Below are 18,013 nucleotides of genomic sequence, written 5' to 3'. Positions count from 1 at the left end.
CCCCTTCATCTACAGATCTACACTCATCTACACTGAAGTGGATTTAACAGGTGACATCCCTAAGAGATCATAGCTTACACCTGGATTCACCTGGTCAGTCTATATCATGGAAAGAGCAGGTGTTCCTAATGTTTTGTACACTCAGTGTATAGCACAATGAAAAGCCTGTCTACTGTCCATCTTTGCAGGGTGCTACAACAGTGTCATGTACTTCATCATCATTTTGAGTAGTTTATTTTATAATGTATGGACCAAACATCAGTCTCATTATAGAAATGGATAAAAAGGAGAAGCCAACCATTAGCATTGTTTCGGTTTTCAAATATGAATGTGTAGAATGTGATTATCTAGAATTGTATTTCTGTTTATGAATATCTTTTGAGATATAAATATTAACATTATGGTTTTATTTTCTATGCTATCCCAGAGTTTCATGATCAGTCAAAGGGCTAAAGTGTTGAAACTAACCCCAGAAACATAAAAACAAGGAACATAAAAATAAAAATGTTGCACTGAACACTGTGTTTATGTCAGAAGACTTACGATGGCCTAGAAGGGACAAGGTAAACAGTATTAAGTCCTCAGTAGCAACACAAAATGCCTGGCAATAGAGTATTGTGCCACTGGGTAGTATCGTGACATGCAGACCTGCAGTATAATCATTATGTAAGACACTAGTTTCTGTACCTCTATGTATGGCTTAGCCTCTAGAGTCTAGAAACACAAGGCGAGCATCTGAGCTTGTATGCACTGCAGAAAGGCAAAAAAAACACTTGCAGTGTAATTTCATATTTCTTAAAACAAAACAAAAAAACAGATATTTTTTATACAAATTGTTTCTTAGAGTGAATGAGTAGACCCAGTGATATCTGTGGAGCTGGTCGTCTGAACAGTGACCGGCTGTTAGCAAGCTAACAATGCTAAGTTAGTCTGCATGTCTGAGCTCAGATCAGGCCTACAGCTCAGGCCGATCTATCTGCATTAACACAGAGCCTGCAATACCCTCACTCATCACTAGTAGAGCAGCCGTCTCTAGACTAGCCCATGAATGGGCCAGAAAATCACCCCATTTAAGGGTAGAGGATATAGTAGGAGGATAGGGGTAGAGGATATAGTAGGAGGATAGGGGTGGAGGATTTAGTAGGAGGATAGGGGTAGAGGATATAGTATGAGCCCTAAAGAAGAGGACATAGCAGGATGATATAGTAGGAGGACATGGTAGGAGGATAGGGGTAGAGGATATAGTAGGAGGATAGGGGTAGAGGATATAGCAGGGGGATGGGGGTAGAGGATATAGTAGGAGGATAGGGGTAGAGGACATAGTAGAAGGATAGGGGTAGAGGACATAGTAGAAGGATAGGAGTCGAGGATATATTAGGAGGATAGAGGTAGAGGATATAGTAGGAGAATAGGGGTAGAGGATATAGAAGGAGGATACGGGTGGAGGATATAGCAGGGGGATGGGGCAGAGGACAAAGTAGAAGGATAGGGGTAGAGGATACAGTAGGAGGATAGAGGTAGAGGATACAGTAGGAGGATGGGGGCAGGGGATATAGTAGGATGGGGTAGAGGATATAGTGGGAGAATGGGGTAGATGATATAGTAGGAGGATAGGGGAAGAGGATCAAGTAGAAGGATAGTGCTAGAGGATATAGTAGGAGGATACGGGTAGAGGATATAGGAGTAGAATAGGGGTAGAGGATATAGTAGGAGCCCTGGGGTAGGGGATATAGTAGTACGATATAGAAGGAAGATAGGGTTAGAGGATATAGTAGGAGGATGGGGTAGAGGATATAGTAGAAGGATAGGGGTAGAGGACATAGTAGGAGGACAGGGGTAGACGACATAGTAGGAGGACAGGGTTAGAGGATTTAGTAGTTGGATACGGGTAGAGGATATAGCAGGAGCCCTTGGGGTAGAGGATAAAGTAGGAGGATAGTAGTAGAGGATATCGTAAGAGGATAGGGGTAGAGGATTTAGTTGGAGGATAGGGGAATAGGATATAGTAGGAGGATTGGGGTAGAGGATATAGTTGGAGGAAACGGGTAGAGGATATAGTAGGAGGAAACGGGTAGAGGATATAGTAGGAGGATAGGGTTAGGGGATATAGTAGGAGGATATGGGTAGAAGATATAGTAGGAGGATAGGGTTAGGGGATATAGTAGGAGGATATGGGTAGAAGATATAGTAGGAGGATAGGGTTAGGGGATATAGTAGGAGGATAGGGTTAGGGGATATAGTAGGAGGATAGGGGTAGAAGATATAGTAGGAGGATAGGGTTAGAGGATATAGTAGGAGGATAGGGTTAGGGGATATAGTAGGAGGATAGGGTTAGGGGATATAGTAGGAGGATAGGGTTAGGGGATATAGTAGGAGGATAGGGTTAGGGGATATAGTAGGAGGATAGGGTTAGGGGATATAGTAGGAGGATAGGGGTAGAAGATATAGTAGGAGGATAGGGGTAGAAGATATAGTAGGAGGATAGGGGTAGAAGATATAGTAGGAGGATAGGGGTAGAAGATATAGTAGGAGGAAACGGGTAGAAGATATAGTAGGAGGATAGGGTTAGGGGATATAGTAGGAGGATAGGGTTAGGGGATATAGTAGGAGGATAGGGTTAGGGGATATAGTAGGAGGATAGGGTTAGGGGATATAGTAGGAGGATAGGGTTAGGGGATATAGTAGGAGGATAGGGTTAGGGGATATAGTAGGAGGATAGGGTTAGGGGATATAGTAGGAGGATAGGGTTAGGGGATATAGTAGGAGGATAGGGTTAGGGGATATAGTAGGAGGATAGGGTTAGGGGATATAGTAGGAGGATAGGGGTAGAAGATATAGTAGGAGGATAGGGGTAGAAGATATAGTAGGAGGATAGGGGTAGAAGATATAGTAGGAGGATAGGGATAGAAGATATAGTAGGAGGAAACGGGTAGAAGATATAGTAGGAGGATAGGGTTAGGGGATATAGTAGGAGGATAGGGTTAGGGGATATAGTAGGAGGATAGGGTTAGGGGATATAGTAGGAGGATAGGGTTAGGGGATATAGTAGGAGGATAGGGGTAGAAGATATAGTAGGAGGATAGGGTTAGGGGATATAGTAGGAGGATAGGGTTAGGGGATATAGTAGGAGGATAGGGTTAGGGGATATAGTAGGAGGATAGGGTTAGGGGATATAGTAGGAGGATAGGGGTAGGGGATATAGTAGGAGGATAGGGTTAGGGGATATAGTAGGAGGATAGGGTTAGGGGATATAGTAGGAGGATAGGGGTAGGGGATATAGTAGGAGGATAGGGTTAGGGGATATAGTAGGAGGATAGGGTTAGGGGATATAGTAGGAGGATAGGGTTAGGGGATATAGTAGGAGGATAGGGTTAGGGGATATAGTAGGAGGATAGGGGTAGGGGATATAGTAGGAGGATAGGGGTAGAAGATATAGTAGGAGGATAGGGTTAGGGGATATAGTAGGAGGATAGGGGTAGGGGATATAGTAGGAGGATAGGGTTAGGGGATATAGTAGGAGGATAGGGTTAGGGGATATAGTAGGAGGATAGGGTTAGGGGATATAGTAGGAGGATAGGGGTAGAGGATATAGTAGGAGGATACGGGTAGAAGATATAGTAGGAGGATAGGGTTAGGGGATATAGTAGGAGGATACGGGTAGAAGATATAGTAGGAGGATAGGGGTAGGGGATATAGTAGGAGGATAGGGGTAGAAGATATAGTAGGAGGATAGGGGTAGAAGATATAGTGGGATGATAGGGGTAGAGGATATAGTAGGAGGATAGGGGTAGAAGATATAGTGGGAGGATAGGGTTAGGGGATATAGTAGGAGGATAGGGGTAGAAGATATAGTAGGAGGATAGGGGTAGGGGATATAGTAGGAGGATAGGGGTAGAAGATATAGTAGGAGGATAGGGTTAGGGGATATAGTAGGAGGATACGGGTAGAAGATATAGTAGGAGGATAGGGGTAGAAGATATAGTAGGAGGATAGGGGTAGAAGATATAGTAGGAGGATAGGGGTAGAAGATATAGTGGGATGATAGGGGTAGAGGATATAGTAGGAGGATAGGGGTAGAAGATATAGTGGGAGGATAGGGGTAGAAGATATAGTGGGAGGATAGGGGTAGAAGATATAGTAGGAGGATAGGGGTAGAAGATATAGTAGGAGGATAGGGGTACCAACACACACATGCAGGCCCTCAGTAATGCACGTGTTTCCAAACGTGGGGGACGTTTGCATAAGTGTTTTCCTGCCAGTTTGAGGAATTACAGAAGTACACAGGTGTTTTTGGTGGTATTCCTGTTCTGTTCTTCTGCATTGAGATATGAAGCGAGAGAACATTGATACACAAGGATGAAATCCGTTATAATATTTTTATTGCACACACAGCAGAAGTTGCGATGGTGTATAGGTACATTATTAGTGGGTCTTTGGCGACATACACAACATAAACATAAACATAAAAACAGACAAAGTATTCTCTGATAAATCACATTCCCACTGCCTCCTCCGATACAGTATCCCCAACACTCTCTGGGTAGAAACAGACATGGATGATAAAACAGAGCAAACAGAATGTATGAAAGCAGTAAACAAAGAAGACAAATGCAGCAGAATCCTCTAACTGAGGAACAGCGATATTAGCCGATAAACGTTCAATACAGTCTCCTCTTTGTACTGTTGTTCATGCTTAATCAGGAGCAATTGATTTATACAGATATTTTACAGACGATAGTAACAGGATATACTGAAAAAGTATTTGAGCTATTTTTTGAGGACCAATAATGTTCCTTACGTAAAAAGAAATCATTTGTATTTCTAAAAGGTCATAGTTCAAGTGTCTTTGAGGTTGTGTTACTCTGCTTAGATGTGCCTGGATAGGTATTTTACGTATCAGCCAACAAATTCATATGTTACAGCAATCTGGCGCCTAACGGCACAGTCAATGATCTGGCACGCATCCATTGGTTGATACATGCATTGTCTGAGCAGGGGAACACGACCTGAGTTTTTTCTCAAAGTTGGTTCTGTTGAGAGCAGTTTGGGGTGATTCTCGGGTACAGGTCAACCCCCTGCCCAGCACGGTAACAGCTCAGATATCTGGATTGTTTAACTTTACTAAACAGGTCGTGTGCAACATAAAGAACTGAAAGGAGACATAATGTAAGGTTAGGGTCTTTCTCTGCAACGTACAACAAGACAGATTTCTGTAAGCAGCAAAAGAAGTCATTGTTGTAAAAATCCCTTCAGTTCTCATGACCTTTAACAGTATCACAGTCCATTCATTGGTGTAACATATACAATAAATTAAATGGATATGTCTTCATATATAACTTTTATCCTCTATCTTATGAGTCAGGCCTCTAGCCACAGCACACGTTCACCCACATACCTGACATTCATTATACTCTATATTTTCCCTCTTTATCATTGTATACATACTGTTTGTATAAGAATATTTTTTTTGTAAACACTCCCTTTTAAAAACATTATCTTTAAGATGAAGGTATTACTGATGTTTTTTAATACGCTGGAGAGCCACTGCAGGAGGTGACTGTCACAGATATCAGTTCTATGCTCCATATGTTAACAGTCACTTGTCATGAACAATGATTGCACTTCATATTGACTTTTTAATTGACCAAAGATGGTGATAAACATGTGGCTCCTTTTTTTATTTATTTTTTACATAAAATGAATTCACATGACATACTGCCTTGCCTGTATGCACAATATTGAACCAAGTCTACACTGAGTATACAAAACACTAAGAACACCTGCTCTTTCCATGACATAGACTGACCAGGTAAATCCAGGTGAAAGCTATGGTCCCTTATTGATGTCACCTGTTAAATCCCCTTAAATCAGTGTAGATGAAGGGGAGAAGACAGGTTAAATAAGGATTTTTAAGCCTTGAGGCATGGATTGTGTATGTGTGCCATTCAGTGGATGAATGGGCAAGACAAAAAATGTAAGTGCCTTTGAACAGGGTATGGTAGTAGGTGCACTGGTTTGTGTCAAGAACTGAAACGCTGCTGGATTTTTAACACTCAACAGTTTTCCGTATTTATCAATAATGGTCCACCACCCAAAGGATATCTAGCCAACTTGACACAACTGTGGGAAGCATTGGAGTCAACATGGGCCAGCATGGAACGCTTTCAACACCTTGTAGAGTCCATGCCCAGATGAATTGAAGCTGTTCTGAAGGGGGGGGGGGGGGGGGTTGTATATGAGAACAATCAACTTCTATCTTCCATTCTGTGAGCAGAAAATATGGAATGATTCATATAAACCTTCCCAACTTGCTGATGTGATTATGTGAATGCTCATTATTCCAAATAATAAACTAGGGTCTCTTTCACTGGAATAATTGCAAACTTGTCACCAGGGCACAGGCAGACATTCTAGTAGTGAGACAATTCTATATTTTATATGTCTTTTCAGTGGATTATTTATCAGGAGAAAGAAACAGGATCAAATGGACATTTTCAGAAAGCATTGGATTGAGATGTGTCCCTCTAGAGCAGGCATAGAAAAGCTCTCCTGTTCTAGAGATGGACCCTGTTGCTGTGTTAACCATTAAGACACTGTGTGTTGTTGTAGGAAGAATCAGACGTGATCTGGGGTGGATTTCACTAAGCAAGATCAAGATCAAGTTAGCCAACTAACTTCAAAAATATTCTGAAACTTAATTTGTCCTAGTTGAATTTGAAATGGACTCAATACTCTATGTAACAATGTTTATTAAACCTGTGTTATATCAGAGTTGATCAGAGTTAGCTTGCTGATTATGATTATGCCTTGTGAAATACCGCATGTCCCTATCCAGAGCCATAGCTATACATATTTATAAATAGTTCTGAATGTATGTCAATGGGTCTGGCCCTAGCTAGCCCCTTGGATCCGATCTGACTTGGTCTGGGATTAGTACATTACTCACAATTCCAGAAATCCCAGTTGGAAGAGTCCTGGAATCAGGAGGGAATAAGTCCTGGAATCAGGAGGGAATAAGTCCTGGAATCAGGAGGGAATAAGTCCTGGAATCAGGAGGGAATAAGTCCTGGAATCAGGAGGGAATAAGTCCTGGAATCAGGAGGGAATAAGTCCTGGAATCAGGAGGGAATAAGTCCTGGAATCAGGAGGGAATAAGCAGGAAATTCAGAATCCTCCAACCAGGATTTCTGGAAAACTTTGGAATTTTGGGAAAGTTACTGGAATTTTGCAACCTTATCTGCGCTTTTAAGGACTGACCAGAGATCAGATTAGTGTTGATGTCTCATCTCTCTCTGGCTCTGTTGCTGCTGGTTACGGCTGCCGTGACGTTGCTGGTTGTAGTTCTTCTGTTGGTCTTGGTTGTTTTAATTGTTGTATTGTTTGTTTCGATAGTTGTATTGTTGGTTTCGATAGTTGTATTGGTGCTGGTTTTGATTGTTGTGATTGTACTGATTCTGGTTATGATTGTGATTATCGGTACGTTGCCTAGAAACGAAAGCCTTCTGGTAGGTAGCGGCTGAAAAAACAAAAGCAGAGATTGTTAATGTCGTTGCATCAAGGCCCTGATTAGTTGGTGGCTGTAGTCAGTTCCGGTAGTCATTGAGACAGCGGAAATGGAAGGTACTCACGGCTCATACAGGTGATCTTGGGGCTGTCCCATTGGCCATTGTCACGGCAGCGGATGGTAGGGACATGTCTCTGTATGAAGCCGTTTTTACAGTGGTAACGAACCAGACTGTTGATCTCATAACGAGGCTTCATAGAACCAAACACACAGGCATCCTTCACTAATGGGGGCTGTCTGCAAGAGACTGGAGGGAGGAGAGAGGACAGGGTTAAGGTGTGTGTGTGTGTGTGTGTGTGTGTGTGTGTGTGTGTGTGTGTGTGTGTGTGTGTGTGTGTGTGTGTGTGTGTGTGTGTGTGTGTGTGTGTGTGTGTGTGTGTGTGTGTGTGTGTGTGTGTGTGTGTGTGTGTGTGTGTGTGTGTGTGTGTGTGTGTGTGAGTGTGTGTGAGTGTGTGTGAGTGAGAGAGTGTGAGAGTGCATGTCTGGGTAGCCATTTGATTAGCTGTTCAGGAGTCTTATGGCTTGGGGGTAGAAGCTGTTTAGAAGCCTCTTGGACCTAGACTTGGTGCTCCGGTACCGCTTGCCGTGCGGTAGCAGAGAGAACAGTCTATGACTAGGGTGCCTGGGGTCTTTGACAATTTTTAGGGCCTTCCTCTGACACCGCCTGGTATAGCGGTCCTGGATGGCAGGAAGCTTTGCCCCGATGATGTACTGGGCCGTACGCACTACCCTCTGTCGTGCCTTGCGGTCGGAGGCCGAGCAGTTGCCATACCAGGCAGTGATGCAACCAGTCAGGATGCTCTCGATGGAGCAGCTGTAAAACCTTTTGAGGATCTGAGGACCCATGCCAATTCTCTTCAATGTTTTTCAACAAGAAAAATTGAAATTTGGTTTACTTTCTGAATTGACTGGAATTGAACTGGAATTGACCCATTTGTGTTTGTGTTACCTGTGCCCTTCTTGCAGGTGAAGGTGAGGTGGTAGTTGCAGGGTACATCGTTCCACTGTCCTCCCTCATGCCAGATCATCACCACACAGTCCTCTCCAGACTGGAAGAAACTGTCTGGCTGGTTGGGACGCCAGTGCTCATATTGCTGCAAACAAACAATCACACACTCTCATCATCCCAAAAGTTTAGACCTTTTTACTACAGTCATATTCATTAGCAGCTCCACAGTTACCCTGATAGCTCACACAGCCCTTACTGTATAAGATCATCATTCACAGTATACCTAACCTATAAGGTAGTCACTGTATAACATAGGGAGGAATCTCATTGTAACTTCTTTACCTATCTCATTCATCACTCGCCACTATAGGAACCAGATGACAGTACCTTTTAACAAGCCTATCGGTTTATAAACAAGATTCCTTTGTTAACCCTGCTTTTCTGTAAGCTGTCAGAAGCTTTACTTAGAACAGCCTCTAGAGGAAAGAACCCAGTGGAGACTCCTACTGTGACAGAATAGTGCTGAGGTGGAGTTAGCATGTGGCTGTAATACACAAAGAGGTCATACGGGGGCGCTATTGCTCCATCTCAGTGAGCCAGACCTGTAATCTCTACTGTGAAACTGAACCAGATGTTTAGCTAACCACCGACCACCAGCACCACCCTCTGGCATTGGGACAGGGGGAATTCTCCCCAATTTTCCCCGCCTCCCCCTTCTCTTCTTTAGGATTTTTTTGTTGCAGTGTCCCTGGTCCAAACGGCTACAGCTATGCATCAATGCATGTTAACTCAAACACACACATGTACACTTAGAACTGAACAAGGTTGTGTCTTGCAGTACTGAGCGATAGCAACACACACACACACAAACACACACACACTGTCCTTACTCCATATCTCAGCTCATACTTCATACAGGGAAAACAGCTAGACATTCTCTGCGTAGTATGTGTGTGTGTGTGTGTTTGTGTCTTAAAACCATTTGTAACACCCATATCACATCATATCATACACTACATGGCCAAAAGTATGTGGAAGCCTGCTCGTCGAACGTCTCATTCCAAAATCATGGAGTTGGTCCCCACTTTGCTGCTATAACAGCCTCCACTCTTCTGGGAAGGCTTTCCACTAGATGTTGGAATATTGCTGTGGGTACTTCCTTCCATTCAGCCACAACAGCATTAGTGAGATCGGGCACTGATGTTGGGCGATTAGGCCATCGGCGTTCCAATTCATCCCAAAGGTGTTCGATAGTGTTGAGGTTAGAGCTCTGTGCAAGCCAGTCAAGTTCTTCCACAAACTGTTACTACAAAGTTGGAAGCACCTAGCCCGAACCATGAAACACAGCCCCAGACCATTATTCCTCCTCCACCAAACTTTACAGTTGGCACTGCATTCGGGCAGGTAACTTTCTCCTGGAATCCGCCAAACCCAGATTCGTCCGTCGGACTGCCAGATGGTGAAGCGTGATTCCACTACTCCAGAGTCCAATGGCGGCGGCGACCTTTCCACCACTCCAGCCAACGCTTGGCATTGCACATGGTGATCTTAGGCTTGTGTGTGGCTGCTCGGCCATGGCAACCCATTTCATGAAGCTCCCAACGAACAGTTATTGTGCTGACGTTGCTTCCAAAGGCAGTTTGGAACTCGGTAGTGAGTGTTGCAACCAAGGACAGACGATTTTTACACGCTACGCGTTTCAACTCTCGGCGGTCCCGTTCTGTGAGCTTGTGTGGCCAACCACTTTGTGACGTTTCCACTTCACATTAACAGCACTTACAGTTGAAATTTGATGAACTGACTCGTTGGAAAGGTGGCATCCTATGACGGTGCCACACTGAAAGTTACTGAGCTCTTCAGTACGGGCTATTCTATTGCCAATGTTTGTCTATGGAGATTGCATGGCTGTGTGCTGGATGTTATTCACCTGTCAGCAACGGGTGTGGCTGATATAGCCGAATCCAGTCATCTGAAGGGGTGTCCACATACTTTTTACCATGTAGTGAATCTTATCAGGGGATTTTCTCCTGTTTTACCATGATGCTGCCGTCTGTCCAGCGGAAGTCTCTCTCAAACATCTTGTCGTTCAGACCGATCCACTGGTAGTCATGGCCCAGACCTGGGGGTGAGAAACAACAGTTAAGACTGCATCTGTCTAACTCTACAACAGCAAATCACAAATACATTTTAAGATGTGTGAATCACCAGCTTCCTGTTCCCAAAGGCTGCTTTCTAAGGCCCAAAACACTGCCGATCTCTCCCTCTTTCCCCCTTTCTGGTTGAATCAACGTTGTTTACACGTCATTTCAACCAAAGATTTTATGTGATGATGTTGAATCCATGTGGAAAACTGATTGGATATTTTTGTCACCCAACTTTTAAAACCAATGACATGGTGAAATGTGTTGATTTTACGCTGAATTCACGTTAGCTGACAACTCCAAATGTAAATAAAAACTAGACGTTGAGCTGACGTTTGTGCCCAGTGGGTAGTTTGCGGTGTGTGTATGAATGATACAGACCAAATCAGAGGGGGTACTTACTGTACAGTAAGTAAGCAGCCCTAGGGTATGAGTCCCCCCTACTCTGAACTGTCCCCAATAAACTAGTTAGGAAAACTGTTGTCATGTTGTTACCACAGCCTGAGCTGCATGTTGCACAAACATCAGTCTTTTACAGTTTGTTGTGCAGACTCATCAAAACAGTTTCATTATGGAGTCCTGAGTGCTACATATGACACACAATATCTCTACGCTCCATACTCTCTACCCTCTGACCTCTCACCCTAACCTGGACCTGTTACCTGTGACTAATGACAACCTAAGGGAGGCGGGACTTACGGTTGACATACAGCTGCTCCTCCTGTGACAGGACACTGGCTAGGTGGGCTCCTTGGACACGACACTCTCTCTCAGCAGCATCCCATGTCCGACGGTGGGTGACGTACTTATAACAATGGCTCTCGAACTTCTGCCAGCCATACTCACACACCTCCGTGTCTGTGGGAGAGAGAGGAATCAATGATTAACAGATGAATCAATGGCTAACAACATCCACAGAGATTAAACAAATTGCACAAAATTAGAGGAGAAGAGAGAGAAACAGAGGGCGAAAGAGATCAAAACAGAGTGAGAGAGTTAGAGAGAGAAACTAAAACGAAGGGTGGACTGTAAAAGAGAAAGAGCTCCAGCTGGTTTAGAAAGGTCCCTGACTGAATGAGCTCACAGACTCACAGTTGGAGCTCATTATCCGCTTTGGAAACCCTCACAAGTTCCCCTGTTCTCTAGGCCAAACACACACACACCCTCACATGCATTCACCCACATTGATCCACCTGTGTTAGTGGAGAATAGAAGAGCATGTATTACATCATTAAGGGACTGTAGCTCCATACTGAACCCTCTTTGTAGTTTTGGGACTTTGCAAGATTTGTGTATGTTAGTGGGTCCACAATGCTATGTCAGAAAACCATGATCCGGCATGCTGCTGGCTTGGATGAGCTGTTGTCATAGAATTAGAATTCTGAATAGTTGTTTAGAGTAGTTCCATTCTTCTTGAAGTTTCTTCTGAGTGTTCTACTGTAGAATGTTGAACGGGTTCAATATGTTATGAAAAGCAACACATCATGTGTTGACATAATTTAATGATGAGACACTTGATACGACGAATGCCAATCTGCAAATGTAACGGTTGTCGTCTGGAGGAGAAGAAGAGGACCAAGGTGCAGCGTGGTAAGTGTCCATCACGTTTATTATCAAACATAAACTGAACACTAAGAAATACAAAACAATAAAGGTGAACATAAACAAAACCGAAACAGTTCTATCTGGTGCAGACACACGAAGACTGAAGACAACCACCCACAACACCCAACACAAAACAGGCTACCTAAATATGGTTCCCAATCAGAGACAATGACTAACACCTGCCTCTGATTGAGAACCATATCAGGCCAAACACAGAAATAGAAAAACATAGATAAACAAACATAGACTGCCCACCCCAACTCACGCCCTGACCATACTAAATAAAGACGAAAACAAAGGAAATAAAGGTCAGAACGTGACAGCAAAAATCCCTTCTCAGGTCTGTTTTGCGGGTTTCCCGTGGGTCTTGTTGCTAAGTCCGTTGCAAGGGAATGACCAGTGTTATTCATATCGTACAGGCTGAACGAGCAGGTGTTTGTTACATCATCATTTATAATGTCTAGAGAAACATGCAAACATTATAAAGGGTTAAAGCAAGACTGGTAGACTGAGCATGTCTGTGATGTGTGTCAGGTGGGGGGTTATGGGCCGGCAGGTGGCCAAGCGGTTAGAGCACTGGGCCAGTAACCGAAAGGTTGACCAGTTGAATCCCTGAGCCAACAAGGTGAAAAATCTGTATTTCTGCCCGTGAGCAAGGCAGGTAACGCCCTCTCAGATTCAGAGGGGATGGGTTAAAGGAGGAAGTTTCAGTTGGACCTTGAGTGCAATTGACAATGAAATGACTTTTAATCAAGGCCTCAGGGTGCGTCTATCATCAGCGAGCTTCAGATCAGCTCTATTAACTTATCATACCCCTGTCACTGGCTACACACACACACACAGATGCTCACACACACACACGCTTACATACACACGCTCACACACACACGCGCTTACATACACACATGCTCACAAACACACGCGCTTACATACACACATGCTCACACACACAAACACAAACATACACAAACTTGTCAACGATCAGCGCTGTATTGGATAAAGAGTTGGTTTGGTCCATGCCAGTGGTTAGTACAGCCTGCATTGATCCAGTTCACCACAGCTGCAACATCTTTCTAATAAAATAATGGACTGATTCTGTCCTTGCTCTCTCTCCTCTGGCCCACTAGCATCAGAACACAGATGTGGCTCTCCAGGTGTGGCTGTCAGTGTGTTTGTTTAGCATGATATTTGTGTATGTACTGTTACAGATACAGTACGAGGGTGAATGCACATGTTATTGGGTGTATGCATGTGAGCATGCATGTATGTACAGTATAGGTGCTGAGTAAAAGTAGCAGTACTGGGGATGGAGCTGGAACTAATCTAGTGTGCAGCCAACGCCCAGCATTAGGGGATATCCAGGGAGCATAGACATGACTCACTGTGTGTGTGTGTGTGTGTGTGTGTGTGTGTGTGTGTGTGTGTGTGTGTGTGTGTGTGTGTGTGTGTGTGTGTGTGTGTGTGTGTGTGTGTGTGTGTGTGATGCACCCTATACACAGCCGTAGTCAACCTTGGACAATGGTGTTCTCAGCCTGATCCAGAGAATGGAGTCTGTTTACTGACTAAATACGACCAAGAGCTGGCAGTTCCACGAGAACCATTTACCACTTTTGGACAGAACTGTGAGTTGTCTTGAAAGGCTGCCTCTTTTTGTAAAAGCTTTGATTAGGGTTTTAAAGCAGCTGCACTGGTGTGTGTGTTACCTTGTTCACAGAGCTGTCCTGTGTAGCTGGGTAGACACACACAGGTGAAGGAGTTGACTCCGTCCATACAGGTGGCTCCATTAGCACACGGGTTGGATTGGCACTCATCAACATCTACACAAATGACATAGAATATAATATAACTGTGTGTGTGTGTGTGTGTGTGTGTGTGTGTGTGTGTGTGTGTGTGTGTGTGTGTGTGTGTGTGTGTGTGTGTGTGTGTGTGTGTGTGTGTGTGTGTGTGTGTGTGTGTGTGTGTGTGTGTGTGTGTGTGTGTGTGTGTGTGTGTGTGTGTGTACCTGTCTCGCAACGCTGTCCGGTGTATCCAGGTGCACACACACAGATGCTTTCGTTGCCTCTCTGGTAGCAAGATGCTTTGTTCAGACACACATTTATCGTGCACTGCTGCAGAGCTGAGACAGACACACACATATCATCATCATCACAGCAGTTATCATTAGCATCATCGCAAAGTTAACATCGTCATCGCTATCATTGTCATCATCATCAGCATCATCATTGTCATCAAGACCATTATTATCATCATCATCAATAACATTATCATCATCATCATCATCATCAATAACATTATTATCATCATCAATAACATTATTATCATCATCAATAACATTATTAACATCATCAATAACATTATTATCATCATCAATAACATTATTATCATCATCAATAACATTATTATCATCATCAATAACATTATTATCATCAAGAATATTATTATCATCATCAATAACATTATTATCATTATCAAGAACATTATTATCATCATTAATAACATTAGTATTATCATCAAGGACATTATTATCATCATCAAAAACATTATTATCATCAATAACAGTATCATCATCATCATCAATAACATTATTATCATAATCAATAACATTATTATCATCATCAATAACATTATCATCATCATCAATAACATTATTATCATCATTAATAACATTATTATCATCAAGAATAAAATTATTATCATCATTAATAGCATTATTATCATCAATAACATTATTATCATCATTAATAACATTATTATCATCATCAATAACATTATTAGCATCATCAATAACATTATTAATATCATCAATAACAATATTATCATCATTAATAACATTATTATCATCATCAACAACATTATTATCATCATTAATAACATTATTATCATAATCAATAACATTATTATTATCATCAATAACATTATTATTATCATCAACATTCAACAACAACTAATGGCCATGATGACATCATACACCCATCGTTAAACATTGAATAGGCTCTGAGATTTACACCTACGTCTAACATCGACGGTCTGGGCCTCGATGTAGTAGTCAGTTCCTGTTTCAGGCTGATAGGTGGACTGGGGTTCCTCAGGAACAGGGGGACTGGCCTCCAGCAGAGGAGAACCATTCACATGGTCATAATCCACAAACTCCTCCCCGTCAGGCAGGAGGGTCTGGGTGGTCAGGGCCCAGTCAGGGATGGGGCGGGAGGGGCGGGCAGGAGGTGGAGTGGAGGGGTGGGTGGGAAATGAAGTGGAGGGGAGGGTGGGAGGTGGAGTGGAGGGGCGGGTGGGAGGTGGAGTGGAGGGGCGGGTGGGAGGTGGAGTGGAGGAGTGTGCAGGAGGTGGAGTGGAGGAGTGGGTGGGAGGTGGAGTGGAGGGGCGGGTGGGAGGTGGAGTGGAGGGGCGGGTGGGAGGTGGAGTGGAGGGGCGGGTGGGAGGTGGAGTGAAGGAGTGTGCAGGAGGTGGAGTGGAGGAGTGGGTGGGAGGTGGAGTGGAGGGGCGGGTGGGAGGTGGAGTGGAGGGGCGGGTGGGAGGTGGAGTGGAGGAGTGTGCAGGAGGTGGAGTGGAGGAGTGGGTGGGAGGTGGAGTGGAGGGGCGGGTGGGAGGTGGAGTGGAGGGGCGGGTGGGAGGTGGAGTGGAGGGGCGGGTGGGAGGTGGAGTGGAGGGGTGTGCAGGAGGTGGAGTGGAGGGGCGGGTGGGATGTGGAGTGGAGGAGTGGGTGGGAGGTGGAGTGGAGGGGTGTGCAGCGGGTGTGTGTGTCAGGTTCAGGTGCTGTGTGGTCTTCTGATCTGTGGTAGAGAGGCTGGTTTGCTCCTGGTGGTGGGTGGTGGGGAATCTAGGGTGAGAGGGTTGTTTGGTTTGCTCTTTAGTGTGTGTGGGGTGATCTCTATCGTGTGTTGGATGCTGGGTGGTTTGTGTAGTGGGGTATTTGGTATGATCCTTAGTGTATGTGGAGTGATCCCTATCGTCTGTTGGATGCTGGGTGGTTTGGTCCTTCCCATGTGTAGGTGGGTATCTGGTCTGATCCTTAGTATGAGTCGAGAGATCTTTATCCTGCGTGGTAGGCTGGAGGGGGTAGTCTGTGTGCTGTGTAGAAGAGTCTATGTGATGTGCAGTGCGGTCTCCTACTGTCCCTCCTGCCTGGGCTGGTCTGGCTCCTGGTCTGGCTCCCGGTTCGGGTGTAACAGTCACCTGTCCCTCCACCCCAGGCCCCACCAGGGGAGCCTCAATGGCTCCAGGGCTGCCAGGGCTGGTGAATCTGGGGTCTTCAGGTGGGTACACATCCTGGGCCGAGCCTTCCTCTTCTGTCGACGTAGACCCCTCAAAGTCTCCTACCTCGGTCTGGGAGGGAGTTTGTGTGTCTTTGGTGTAAGTGTAGTGTGTGTGAGATGAAGCGTGTGTGACGCTCTCTGCCCCTCCAATCTCTGTCTCGTCCGTGACCACACCTGGTTGGCTATCTAAGGCTGGGGTGGGCAGGGTAGCATCTGCTGAGCCCTCCTGGGTAAGGCCGCCCGACCCCTCCGTGTCCTCATAGGGGAAGATGCCATCTGGGGAAGTATCGGGGGAACCAGGGGATGAGGCTGAGACTGGGGAAGAGACAGGGAAAGAGACTGGGGAAGAGACTGAGGAAGAGCCTGGGGAAGAGACTGGGGAAGAGACTGGGGAAGAGACTGGGGAAGAGACTGAGGAAGAGACTGAGGAAGAGACTGGGGAAGAGACCGGGGAAGAGACTGGGGATGTGTGTAGGGAAGAAGGGGATGTTTCTTTGGAGCTCTCTGTCTTTCCTCCTGTCTGTGTCCTCTCTCTGTCTGTATATCGGTCTGTGACTGAAGTTGTGTGTCTGTCTGTGTCTCTGTCTGTGTCTCTGTCTGTGTCTCTGTCTGTGTCTCTGTCTGTGTCTCTGTCTGTGTCTCTGTCTGTGTCTCTGTCTGTATCGCTGTCTGTGTCTGAAGTTGTGTGACTGTCTGTGTCTCTGTCTGTGTCTCTGTCTGTAGTTGTGTCTCTGTCTGTAGTTGTGTCTCTGTCTGTAGTTGTGTCTCTGTCTGTAGTTGTATCTCTGTCTGTGTCTCTGTCTGTGTCTCTGTCTGTAGTAGTGGACTCTCTGGTCTCTCCAGTATGAATGGTTCCATAGTCAAAGGGAGTGAGGCTCTCCTCCTCCTCGTCATGATCCATCTCTTCTCCCAGTTCACTGTGGACTGGTGTGGCCGTCTCAAACTGGTCTCCTCTCGCCTCCTGCTCCTTCCCCGGCAGCTCTGGCTCCAGAGTCACCTAAATGAATGAATTCATTTTCATTTTCCTTTTGTGTCACTTTATGCAACCCATCCTGATTATGCTTTTCTACTTCCATTGTCCTTGAAAGAGAGGCTGAATATATCTGACAAATCCAGACAACCACAGTAAATCTGACCTGGTGTTTCCCGTTGATGAAGCTGAGTGTTGGGGGGAGAGTGATGGGATGGATACTGTCAGAGTCCTCGCTGCCCTGGATGGCCTCAGTCTGGATGAATGGGAAGGCCGGGATGAGAGGGGACTGGAAATCTCCATTACCCCCTAGAGGCTGGCCAAGTATCTGCAGGATGTGGTCCACTGGAAACACAGGAGCAACACAGGGAGAAGTCAGAAAGTGTGTGTGTGTGGGTTGGTTCTATCCTAGTGGGGACCCACAAGGATAGTAAAACAATAACAATTCTCCCTTGTGGACATTTCCCACGATGTTGATGATGATGTGCTTTCTTGCATGGTGGGGGGGGGGGC

The 18,013-nt window shown here is 44.9% G+C and overlaps 1 protein-coding gene across 1 annotated transcript in view; it reads right to left on the bottom strand.

Annotated features, from left to right (window-relative positions):
* Positions 1–4,362: 4,362 nt before the first annotated feature.
* Positions 4,363–18,013, bottom strand: part of LOC139544140 (brevican core protein-like) — a 37,605-nt gene continuing 23,954 nt past the window's right edge. Inside the window, exons 7-13 of the mRNA XM_071350927.1 lie at positions 14,262–14,364; positions 13,963–14,076; positions 11,354–11,512; positions 10,550–10,632; positions 8,514–8,658; positions 7,629–7,811; positions 4,363–7,516 (exon numbers count right to left, since the gene is read on the bottom strand). Of these exons, the coding sequence (XP_071207028.1) occupies positions 7,365–7,516; positions 7,629–7,811; positions 8,514–8,658; positions 10,550–10,632; positions 11,354–11,512; positions 13,963–14,076; positions 14,262–14,364 (939 nt within the window). The 3' untranslated portion in view covers positions 4,363–7,364. The remainder of the gene's footprint in view (positions 7,517–7,628; positions 7,812–8,513; positions 8,659–10,549; positions 10,633–11,353; positions 11,513–13,962; positions 14,077–14,261; positions 14,365–18,013) is intronic.

The sequence above is a fragment of the Salvelinus alpinus genome, chromosome 18, assembly GCF_045679555.1.
Source record: "Salvelinus alpinus chromosome 18, SLU_Salpinus.1, whole genome shotgun sequence".
NCBI lineage: Eukaryota > Metazoa > Chordata > Actinopteri > Salmoniformes > Salmonidae > Salvelinus > Salvelinus alpinus.
The sequence above is the reverse complement of the archived record's forward strand: the minus strand, read 5'-3'. Positions and strand labels throughout refer to the sequence as shown.